This window comes from Bos mutus, chromosome 7 (genome assembly GCF_027580195.1).
Source record: "Bos mutus isolate GX-2022 chromosome 7, NWIPB_WYAK_1.1, whole genome shotgun sequence".
Classification (NCBI taxonomy): Eukaryota; Metazoa; Chordata; class Mammalia; order Artiodactyla; family Bovidae; genus Bos; species Bos mutus.
Window position 1 is genome coordinate 99065193 of NC_091623.1, and position 12433 is coordinate 99077625.

At 38.4% G+C, this 12433-nt stretch overlaps 1 protein-coding gene across 1 annotated transcript in view; it reads left to right on the forward strand.

The window, feature by feature from the left end:
* The window catches only part of SPINK5 (serine peptidase inhibitor Kazal type 5), an 84037-nt gene that overhangs the window by 15732 nt on the left and 55872 nt on the right, over positions 1–12433 (forward strand). The window contains exons 5-8 of the mRNA XM_070374898.1: positions 2000–2127; positions 3929–3995; positions 10156–10283; positions 11930–12011. Coding sequence (XP_070230999.1) covers positions 2000–2127; positions 3929–3995; positions 10156–10283; positions 11930–12011 — 405 coding nt within the window. The remainder of the gene's footprint in view (positions 1–1999; positions 2128–3928; positions 3996–10155; positions 10284–11929; positions 12012–12433) is intronic.

The following is a 12433-nucleotide window of genomic DNA, read 5'->3' on the forward strand; positions in this document are numbered from 1 at the left end:
TTCATCTGCCCATCACCCTGCCGACACTTGTGACTTAGTATCTGCTGTTGAGTTCATTGGTGAAGGGGCAGAGGAGGGATGGCCCCAAGCTAATTGCTTGGGTCCTTATCCCCTTGCTTCTTCAGTTTCTCCAGAAATAATTTGTGAGAGAAAATCAACAGCTTTTCTTCATGCTCCTGCTTTTTCCTTATGTTCCAGCAACACTTCTCTTCCCTCTGCTCCTTAAGCAGGAGAATCTAGTTCCTATCCCCAGTCCTTTGCAATTCTCCACGCCTGGAATGTTCTTCCCAAGGATCTTTAATGCCTGGCTCCTGCTCATGAATCTCATCTCACAGTAAATGTTACCTTTGCAGAAAGATCTGTCTCGACACTATATTTAAAACAGCCACCGTCTGGACGCTACATTTCATAGCACTTACTATAACTTAACGTTGTTGTGTTCACTGGCTATCTTGTCCCATTAGAATGTAAATCCCTTGGAGTTTGTATTCCATTTCTCTTTTGTGCTATGCTAGGGTCATAGTCTAGTGGAATACCTAGAGACTAGTAAATATATAATTGGTTTTGAGGAATAAATGAACCACCAAATGAATAACATACCACATATGGCCATGGCTTATCCTGTTTTCTCTCTATTTTTAACTTCTTCCTAAACATTCGACATGAAGATTGGGCTATGTTTAAAGATTTTCTTTTCTAGTTTAAATTCTTTTTCCTTTTTAATTGTCTTCTAGGAGAGTTCCTCAGTGTAATCTTCTGGTTCACAAGTGTATTTTACATTTGTGTCTGTGCTACTTTTATCTTTGGTATTATGTGGCATACTAGGGCATAGGACCATATTCTACGTTTTCAAATCTATAATTAAAACATTTTGTTATAACAATAATGACAACAATTTTTTTGATAAATGTCAGAATGGGGGGAAACACGGGGGGACTGACTTTGAAAAGAAAGAAGATGCTCTCTTCTTCCTTCTTTGATGGAGGTGTTTGGAAAGAACGAATTCTTGCTGCACCTGAAGTAGAATACTGCTTATATAGATGAAAAGCAACTGATAGCTCCTGAAACTGGAGTGGATTACTTTGGTAGTTAGACCTTTCATCTCTATTTCTGCTTTCTATGAAGAGAAGAGAAAAGAAAAGGAGGGAAGGAGGGAAAGAAAGGAAGCTACATGTGTTGTACAAAGGGATCTACTTCAGCTACTGAACCTGAGTAGAAAGCCCTGTCCCTGACAGTCAGGATCTCAGGCAGATTACTCAACCACACTTTACCAGTGTTTCCATATCTACAACGAGAATTGGACCACATACCATCTTTTGATGCTAAAATTCTGTGAGCCTGTGATAACAGGGGAAGTGAGTGAGTGCCTCGTACACCTCACACTTGATTTTTTATAGTGGGATGATTTTCCCGAGTCAAAGTCTGGTGACCTTCCAATATGCAAGTGCAGCACCTGAGGTTACCTCCACCGAGACATTTAACACGTTGTATTTTTTTTTTCCTCAGATTCATTTAAACTATATTTTTTTCATTTTTTAAAATTGAAGTACAGTTGATTTACAATGTTGTATCAGTTTTTTCTTCTGTACACCAAAGTGATTCAGATACACACACACATTGCTTTTAATATTCTTTTCCATTATGGTTTATCATAGGATACTCAATACAGTTCTCTGCAGCACACTGTATTTTAAAAGTCTCTTTGTATCACCCAGTAGATTGTGAACGAGTTCAGGGCGAGGACTGTGTTCTAACTTGGTTCTAGCACATCACAGGCTATCCACGTTTACTAACAAATGAATAAACAAGTAAATGAGCTCTATAGTTAACCATGTGAATTACACAGCACTTAATGACCTGCTTCTACACACTGGCACTGCTCCAGGTAGCTAGTGTGTCCTGGGCAGAGGGCCACTGGGCTCTATAAAATTTCTGAAGGCAGTGTTGTAAGCATTACCATCAGGATGGTAAATGTCACGTTCCTTTCTCTGTTCTTCAGGATATATGTAGTGATTTTCGGCCTTATGTGAGGGATGGAAGACTTGGATGCACGAGGGAAAATGATCCAGTTCTTGGTCCTGACGGAAGGACGCACGGCAACAAGTGTGCAATGTGCGCTGAGCTTTTGTAAGTATCCTCACCCCCTCGCAGGCTCGCAGGTGAGTCTGTTGAGAATGCACTTGGTTGCTGTTCTGAGAACCACCCCACAGAGCAAGAAAGTCCTTTTCCTGAAGCATGTTATCCTTGATCTTTATAGGGTGAAATGGTCCCTGCTTCCACAGTGTCTTCTCTTTCTATTTCATATTATCTGATAATGTTTCTTAAAGGGAGTGGATAAAGTGGTTGTACTAGTTATCTAATTCAAGACTGTTAATTTCTTTAATTATAATGACTTAAATGCATAGTGTTGTTTAAGGCACAATATTTCAAAATTTAAAAGGTGCTCTCTTCTGGAATAATCTAAATAAGTAATTTGACATGCACTGCTTTATTCAGGCATGTGTAGATACTCTTTCTGAAAATGGCAGTTGAAAATAATTATGTCGTGCGCCTAAATGTATTAGTTGTATAAAAGGTGGGGTGGGCTTTGTGAAAGGGAAGAACTCTTGGGTTAATCTTTCTCTCAGTGCCTGATGCTACTCTGAACACTGAGCCCCAGATATGAATAAGATCCAGGTAGTCTTTAATATTCTGGCTGTTAAACAAAGCACAGACTCTCTAATCTGTGTGTTAGAAAGCCTTAAATGCTCTGCTTACATTGTTGGATCTTTAAGATCACGACAGGGAAAGACTCAACAGATTAAAGAACTTTGCACCTGTCTTTGGAAATCACAGTATGCTACTGTAGAATTCAGGCCTTCCCTGGTAACTCAGCTGGTAAAGAATCTGCCTGCAACGCAGGAGACCCAGGTTCAATTCCTGGGCCAAGAAGATCCCCTGGGGAAGGGATAGGCTATCCACTCCAGTATTCTTGGGTATCCCTGGTGGCTCACACTGTAAAGAATCCGCCTGCAATGCAGGAGACCTGGGTTCGATCCCTGGGTTGAGAAGATCCCCTGGAGAAGGGCATGGCAACCCACTCCAGTATTCTTGCCTGGAGAATCCCAATCGATAGAGGAGCCTGATGGGCTACAGTCCATGGGGTCGCAAACAGTCAGACATGACTGAGCAGACTAAGCACAGCACATTGTGGATTTCAAGGGCGTGTCCTCTCAGGTTTACAAAGCAGAGACTAACTGGTTTCCAGACAGGAAATCATCCTCATTTCCACTTTCTTATCTACAAGGCATGTACTTTTAGTGCTCAAACCTGCCCTAATTCTGTGATTTTGTGTTTCTTTTCATTCCCTAGCTAAAAAAGAGAATTTGACCTCCTTGACTCCTGGTTTGTTTCTTGCTCCATAGAACTAAGATAGTCATGCCTATTTCTAAGATAAGATTGCAATTATATAATAGATCTGAAAGGATTTCCAAGCTTTGTTCAATGTAACTTTTTAGTGACAAGGGTGCTTCTACATGAAGACAAACAAATGCTTTACAAGGTATAAAAAGCTATACATAAGGGTGTGTTTGACAACATGTACTTCAGATGCTTAGTTCGGTTTCACGCTTGTCACAGGATTGTTTTAAAGCTCTTGGTTCTGCTTGTTAAAGCAAGTTTTCCTGACAGTCTTATGTTTGTCAATCAAGTAGCCACACCCATCCAGTTTTACAGAACAAAGCTTCTAATTGACTGTCAGTGAGTTAGTTTCACACCCACCCTTATCTCTGGCAATTTTCTGGCTCAAACATTTGAGACAGGGGAAAGCTTGTCTCATGTAAGTGGATGGGTTTAGCAAGCTAGAGCACAGGGTATAGAACTGCTTAGCACAGAACTGGACATTGAAAATCTGATACAGTCATAAATCAATCAACTGTTTTCTTAACAGCTTAAAAGAAGCTGAAGAAAATGCCAAGCGAGAAAATGAAACTAGAATTCGACGTAGTGCTGAAAAGGTAAATTTCTCATCAACATAATTTAGTTCCTGTGGACATAAATATTAACTTACATTTGAACCTTTAAGGTAATTCAGTAATGTCACTGTCCATTATTATATTGAGCTTTTTTCCTTAAAGTTCCCCAAGTTGAATTCCTGCTATACTACTCCTAGAATAATCTTCCTAGTATATTAATCATTAGATTCAACTTTAAAATAGCTTTTCCCACCTAAAGCTCAAAATGTGCAATTTCTGTCCTTGCTTAAAAAAAAAAGACAAAATTTATACAAATTAAATACTATTTCATTTCCACCAGTCTTCTCTTTGACTTAAATTACTTTTGCTTTGACTAGGTTAGTTTAAAAAGCAATATAATATAAATTTGACAGAAATAACTTTAAAACAATTCCAGAGTCTTTTAAACAGTATATTCACTGGTGTCTTTGTATAATCCTACTAATGCAAGTTAGTTATTCATTTTTCCATTATGGTTATTATGTTCAGAGAGGCCTGCATTTATAAAGGTCATGCTTCTAATTAAACAAAAACTTCAAATACTGATATTGTGGTTTTTAAAATACCTTTAAAATTAAGGATTTTTCAAATTATTTGATGATTTAGCTTTTCAATCTAATATAAAAAAATTATTCTTTTTGTTAATTGAATACTCATTGTAGGTAACGTAGCCTGGATTTCTTAAATCACCAAGGTTATTAAACCTTACTGTCAATGAAAATGATGGTAGTTATTTTGGTAATAAGGTTCCCTGGTGGCTCAGTGGTAAAAAAGCCACCTGCCAATGCAGAAGACATGAGTTCAATCCCTGTGTTGGGAAGGTCCCCTGGAGAAGGAAATGCCAACCTACTCCAGTATTCTTGCCTGGAGAATTCCCATGGACAGAGGAGCCTAGCAGGCTACAGTCCATGGGGTCACAAAGAGTCAGACATGACTGAGTGACCAAACAACAACCAAGTCTTTTGCTGAAAAGTGAGGACACTTGAGTTTTAGTCCTGCTCTGAGTGTGTCAAACTGAGCAACTCATCTCTTCTGTCCATGTCTCAATTTTCTTATTAGTAACATATGGAGGCTGGGTAAATGATTTCAATCGCACCCTCCTGTTGGATTCCAATTCTGTGTCCTGTGCTCTTTTGCGCTAATATAAGGATACTATTTTTGTGGATTGTAGGGCCTGTATTTTCCTAAAGGGACATGCAGGTCCAATTCTTGGTAGTTAAGCGCTGAACTTCCACTTCATAATGCAATTCAATGAATCAAATGTCCCACCCTAAATAGGGCACTCAGAGTTTAAGAAACACAGAACACTCATAATTATCAATACTTTGTTCAACACTCACTGAGATTGCAAAAACACTTCTTTTGTGGTGGTTGTTAAATGTCAGTTTAACACTTTGGGTCACCTTGTGAGATCAATATTGCATTACTTCATCAACAGACAGTTCCTTTTCCCTTGTCTTTCATCCTGTCTCAGCTACTTTTCCTTCTTTTACTCTCAATGGCTGGGGTCATTGTTTTGATGGGGTCATTAGATGTGATTTTGTTGAATGGGACTGCATTAGAGTGATGGCTCAATATTTACCCCATGATTAACCTGTCAGTGGGTTGATCACACAGTATGTCTTTAGAATCTCCTTGGATGAATCATAACTTATAAACTGAAATTATCATTGTTTCTTTTATGGGAACCATTGAGCATTAATTTTATTACTATGCTATGATTATCAGATGACAGTCTTCTGTGTCTGTATTCCTAGATTGTTACAATCAGGAAGTTGAGAGCATACCTATTACTCCTCCAAAAACAAGTATCTTCTCATTAGATTCTCTTTTAAAGTATCCTAGTGAAATGTGAGTTATTTTTTCAAAATTAGAGAATACTAGATCTAGGAAAGGTCCTAAAGAGCAGCTATTCTGAAAACCTCCTTTGTGTTGGTAGTGAGACTGAAGTCTCAAAGGTGAGGGGACTTTGCTATGGTTTCCCAGTGAGTTAGAGCCACAGTTTAATTTCACTTCTGACTCCAAATCACATTCTTTTATTAAATAAGGCTTTTAATTGAAGTATAATTAACATACGGTGTCACATTAGTTTCAGGTATGCGTCATAGTGATTCGATATATACATATATATGCCAAAATAGTTTTATTTAATTATATATATTATAAATATATAAAAAGTTTAAAATATATATTTATTCCAAAACATAACTTATATATATCATTATTCATATATACATATATATATGCCCTCACCAAATAGAATTTTATATATATATATGTACACACATATATATACACACACATATATATTTATGTGTATACATTTATGGCCCTCATCTAATAGAATTTTGAAAACACAGAGAGAAATACTGAAAATACTGAAAAATACTGAAAGCATCAATCAGGAAATTTGTGGATATAGACTTCTTCCAAATTTGGGGATTAAGTCGCAACCTTCTTAGGTTTTCTAAATAGATATATCTACTACTGTGGTGTTGGAGAAGACTTTTGAGAGTCCCTTGGACTGCAAGGAGATCCAACCAGTCCATTCTGAAGGAGATCAGCCCTGGGATTTCTTTGGAAGGAATGATGCTAAAGCTGAAACTCCAGTACTTTGGCCACCTCATGTGAAGAGTTGACTCATTGGAAAAGACTCTGATGCTGGGAGGGATTGGGGGCAGGAGGAGAAGGGGACGACAGAGGATGAGATGGCTGGATGGCATCACTGACTCGATAGATGTGAATCTGAGTGAACTCCGGGAGTTGGTGATGGACAGGGAGGCCTGGCGTGCTGCAATTCATGGGGTTGCAAAGAGTGGGACACGACTGAGTAACTGAACTGAACTGAACTACTGTGGGCAAGAATCCCTTAGAAGATATGGAATAGCCCTCTTAGTCAGCAAGAGTCCAAAATGCAGTACTTGGGTACAATCTCAGAAACCACAGAATGATCTCAGTTCATTTCCAAGGCAAACCATTCAATGTCCTAGTAATCCAAGTATATACCCCAACCACTAATGCTGAAGAAGCTTAAGTTAAACAGTTCTATGAAGACCTACAAGACCTTCTAGAACTAATACCAAAAAAAAAAAATATATATATATATATATATATATGTATGTCCTTTTCATCCTAGGGATTGGAAAGCAAAAGTAGGAAGTCAAGAGATGCCTGGAATAATAGGAAAGTTTGGTCTTGGAGTACAAAATAATGCAGGACAAAGTCTAACAGAGTTTTGCCAAGACAACACTCTGGTAATAGCAAGAGACGATTCTGCACTGTGACATCACCAGATGGTCAATACCTAAGTCAGATTGATTATATTTTTTGTAACCAAAGATAGAGTAGCTCTAAACAATCAGCAAAAACAGGACCAGGAGTTGACTGTGGCTCAGATCATGAACCCCTTATTGCCAAATTCAGGCTTAAATTGAAGAAACTAGGGAAAACGTTAGGCCATTCAGATATGACCTAAATCAAATTCCTTACAATTATACAGTGGAAGTGACAAATAGATTCAAGGGATTAAATTTGATAGACAGTGTGCCTGAAGAACTATGGACAGAGGTCCATAACATTGTACAGGTGGTGATCAAAACCACCCCTAAGAAAAAGAAATACAAAAGGCAAAATGGCTGTCTGAGGAGGCCTTAAAAATAGCTAAGAAAAGGAGAGAAGCAAAAGGCAAAGGAGAAAAGGAAAGATATACCCATCTGAATGCAGAGTTCCAGAGAATAGCAAGGAGAGATAAGAAAGCCTTTTTAAGTGAACAATGCAAAAAAATAGAATAGGAAAGACAATAGAAAAACAGAAGAATAGAAAAACAATAGAATAGGAAAGACTAGAGATCTGTTCAAGAAAATTAGAGCTACCAAGGGAACATTTCATGCAAAGATGGGCACAATAAAGGACAGAAATGGTATGCACCTAATTGAAGCAGAAGAAATTGAGAATGAGTGGAAGAATACACAGAAGAACTATACAAAAAAGATCTTAATAACCCAGATAACCATGATAGTGTGATCACTCCCCTAGGGCCAGACATCCTGAAGTGTGAAGTCAAGTGGGCCTTAGGAAACATCACTACAAAGATAGTAGAGGTGATGGAATTCCAGCTGAGCTATTTCAAACCATTAAAAATGTTGCTGTGAAAGTGCTTCACTCAGTATCCCAGCAAATCTGGAAAACTCAGCAGTAGTCACAGAACTGGAAAAGGTCAGTTTTCATTCCCAAAGAAAGACAATGCCAAAGAATATTCAAACTGTCACACAATTGCACTCATATCACATGCTAGCAAAGTAATGCTCAAAAGCCTTCAAGCTAGGCTTCAACAGTGACGTGAGAACTTCCAGATATACAAGCTGGATTTAGAAAATTGCCATCATCTGCTGGATCATAGAAAAAGCAAGCGAATTCCAGAAGAAAACCTCCTTCTGCTTCATTAACTATGCTAAAGCCTTTGACTGTGTGGATCACAACAAACTGTGGAAAATTCTTAAAGAGATGAGAGTACCAGACCACCTTACCTGCCTCCTGAGATATCTGTATGCAGATCAAGAAGCAGCAGTTAGGACTAGACATGGAATAACAGACTGGTTCCAAAATGGGACCAGTAATCCTTTAGTATGTCAAGGCTGTATGTTGTCACCCTGCTTATTTAACTTATATTCAGAGTACATCATATGAAATGCCAAGCTGGATGGAGCACAAGCTGGAATCAAGATTGCCGGGAGAAATATCAGTAACCTCAGATATGCAGATTTCACCACCCTTATGGCAGAAAGCGAAGAAGAACTGAAGAACCTCTTGATGAAAGTGAAAGAGGAAAGTGAAAAAGCTGGCTTAAAACTCAGCATTCAAAAAACAAAGATCATGGCATCCCATCCCATTACTTCATGGCAAATAGATGGGGAGACAATGGAAATAGTGACAGACTATTTCCTTGGGCTCCAAAATCACTGCAGACGGTGACTGCAGCCATGAGATTAAAAGATGCTTGCTCCTTGGAAGAAAAGCTATGACAAACCTAGACAGAGTATTAAAAAGCAGAGATATTACTTTGCCTACAAAGGTCCATCTAGTCAAAGCTATGTTTTTTCCCGTAGTCATGTATGGATATGAGAGGTGGATGATAAAAAAGACTGAGTGCCAAAGAATTGATGCCTTCGAACTGTGGTGCTGAAGACTCTTGAGAGTCCTTTGGACTGCAAGGAGATCAAACCAGTCAATCCTAAAGAAAATCAACTGTAAATATTCATTGGAAGGACTGATGCTGAAGCTGAAGCTCCAATACTTTGGCCACCTAATGGGAAGAGCCGACTCATTGGAAAAGACCCTGATGCTGGGAAAGATTGAGGGCAGGAGTAGAAGGGGATGACAGAGGATGAGATGGTTGGTTTTCATCACTGACTCAATGGAAATGATCTTGAGCAAACTCCAGGAGATGGTGAAGGACAGGGAATCCTGGAGTGCTGTAGTCCATGGGGTCACAAATAGTTGGACATGACTGAGCAACTGAACAGCAAGAAAAGATAAAGATTAGTCTTGATGGCCCACAATTCTAAGTGAAAAGTGAAGAAAATTAGGTTCACTCTCTGAGGTTTCCACCTGCAGTGTTAGAAATGAGCACTGATGAGGAAGAGTAAATTAAAATGATCCACAGAGTGAAAAACAGAGTAAGCATACTGTTGGATGCCATCTTATTTCTTTTCCCTTGCAGATTATGCAGATTGTTCTTGACTTGTTCTATTAAGCAGCTCTTAAATATCTTATCTCACAGATTCTATATTCTGCTTATTGGCAACATTTCTTTTGTCTTGGCTGCTGTGTTTTGTTATGTTCTTATTCTTTTGGAACCCCATGACAGACCTTTTATTTTTTCCACAGATTTGAAAGTTAACAGTAACTATCTGATCTTAGAAAATATTTCCTCAGCCTGATTCTTTCCTAGGCTCTTTTACCTTTTAGTATATGAACCACACAGTAGATACAAGTACCAAGTAATTTGACAATATAATTTCTATTTTCTCATTAACTCTCCTTAATATATGTGTTTATGAACACCTTCTGGATATAATATCCTTTGAAAATAAATACATGATGTACATTTTTCTAGGTTAAAGGGTAGGAAAGTGCTAAATGTAATTACTTGTCTTTTTTAAAGGATCTTTGCAAGGAATATGAAAATCAAGTGGGGAATGGAAGACTTTTCTGTACACGGGAAAGTGACCCTATCCGTGGCCCTGACGGCAGGATACATGGCAACAAATGTGCCCTGTGTGCTGAAATTTTGTAAGTATAGATGTGGTTTCTTTGGAGTGACTCAAAGGTGAAGTAAAGATTGACTAAAATGATGGGATAAGAACAGTGTTTATGGGAAGATTTGCTGTTGAGAACATCTGAGCAATGCTATATTCTCTACAAATCATAATGCCACCTAACAAGCAAGCTCTAATATTTCTTTTTTAATACAAGTGGATTCTAGTTTCCAGTAAGATGACTGGATCACAAAATACTTGTTACCATTTCTTCCCATCACCTTTGTAAGCCTTCTTGTGAGCTAGTCATAGTGTGCGTGTGCTCAGTCATGTCCCACTCTTTGCAAACCTATGTACAGATCGAGAGTTAAAAGTAGGCACCAGGACTGATTATTTTCCTTCAGTTATTACCACATTAGGGCTGCTCAGGTGGTGCAGTGGTAAAGAATCTGCCTGCCAATGCAGGAGACACAAGAGATGTGGATTTGTTCCCTGGGTCAGGAAGATCCCCTGCAGTAGGAAATGGCAACCTGCTCCAGTATTCTTGCCTGGGAAATTCCATGGACAGAGCAGCCTGGAGGGCTATACAGTCCTTAGGGTCGCAAAAGAGGTGGACGTGACTAAGCAACTGAGCACACACATACATACATTACCCCACTGTGGCAGAATAGATGGGATGCCCACAAAAAAATTCATGTCCATATGTGAACTAGATTAACTATCTTTTCATCTTGGACATCTGGCCCTGGGAAGAGAGCAAATCCCACAACACATAAATTAGGACATATATAAAGATGGCTCAGGAAAGGTCTCATCATACTTTCTTTCAGATCCTTGAACTCTATAAGCTCTTTCCTCTGAACTGCTAGTTCTTCTGTTGGTCAACTAATGTCTCTTCTGTGTATTTCATATCAAAATTATACTTCTTTGGATAAGATCTCTTAAAATCACTGATTAAATTCAATCTTTATAACATTTAATAGTTTCATAACAATCTTAATAGTTTATATTTGTATAATTATTTCCAGTACTATCTATCGACTATCACTCTGCTCTACTTGTCCGTAAGTTCTAAGAAGATAGAATATGTGCTCATCTTGCAAAGTACTCTATGCCCAGGGTGCTATCTAATGCTTGCCAGCAAATAATTACTAACCAAATGTTGAATAAATAATGGATGAATGTATGGACAAAGAAGCTTTTTTAAGGCTAACAGCAATACATGGATGTGTGTGTACATGTGCACATGTGTGTGTGCACGCACACACACTCTCTCTGCCAAAGAGAATGAAAACTATCCTATAAGAGAAGAATATCCAATATGAAAACACAGTAAAAGATGTATAACTCATTTCTACTCTGAGGTATGGGATGTCTTCTTAAAGAAGGTAGAATTTAAGTTGGGGGAGATTTAAAAGAGAAGATGACAAAAAAAGAAAAAAAAAGATTGCTACAATGGGAAGAAATGGCAAACAGCAAACTTGAAGGCAAAATGAAAGGGGTTCTTTGGGAAAATAGTAAAGATTTCAATTTAATCAGGGCTTCAGGGTGATTTGAAAATGTTTGTTCTAAAACTCAGGAACACTTAGCTGTTTGTTTCTACCTGCATCCAAATGACTGTTTTACTACTTAAAGATTCAAAACATCTATATTTATTCCCCTTTTCATTTCTGTCTCCAGCAAACGGCAATTTTCAGAAGAAAAAAATAAAGCAGATGAAATCTTGAGAAAGGCTAATGAAAAAGCTAAAAGAGATACTGAGGTAAGGATTAGTTTGATCAACTTAGTTATGACTTTTATAGGGGTGTGTGTGTGTGTCTTTTACTCCAGAATGGAATGGCTACCTGCTCCAATATTCTGGCCTAGAGAATTCCATGGACTGTATATAGCCCATGGGGTTGCAAAGAATCGGACACGACCGAGTGACTTTCACTCACTCACTCACCATCTTAGCTCAGACACCTACCAGCTTTCCTTTGCACTGATGCATTGGCATCCTGCCTGGTCTCTATACTTCTAGCCAGCATCCTCCTCAATCCTCAAGATTCATCTTCCATGTTGTTTTCAGAGTACGAAACATCCATGAACCAATGGCATTATGGAAATTTAATGTTTAAAGTATACTGGGCCATTTCACTCCATGAAGAAACTCTACTTCAAATAGCTCACTCCCTTAGTCCACCT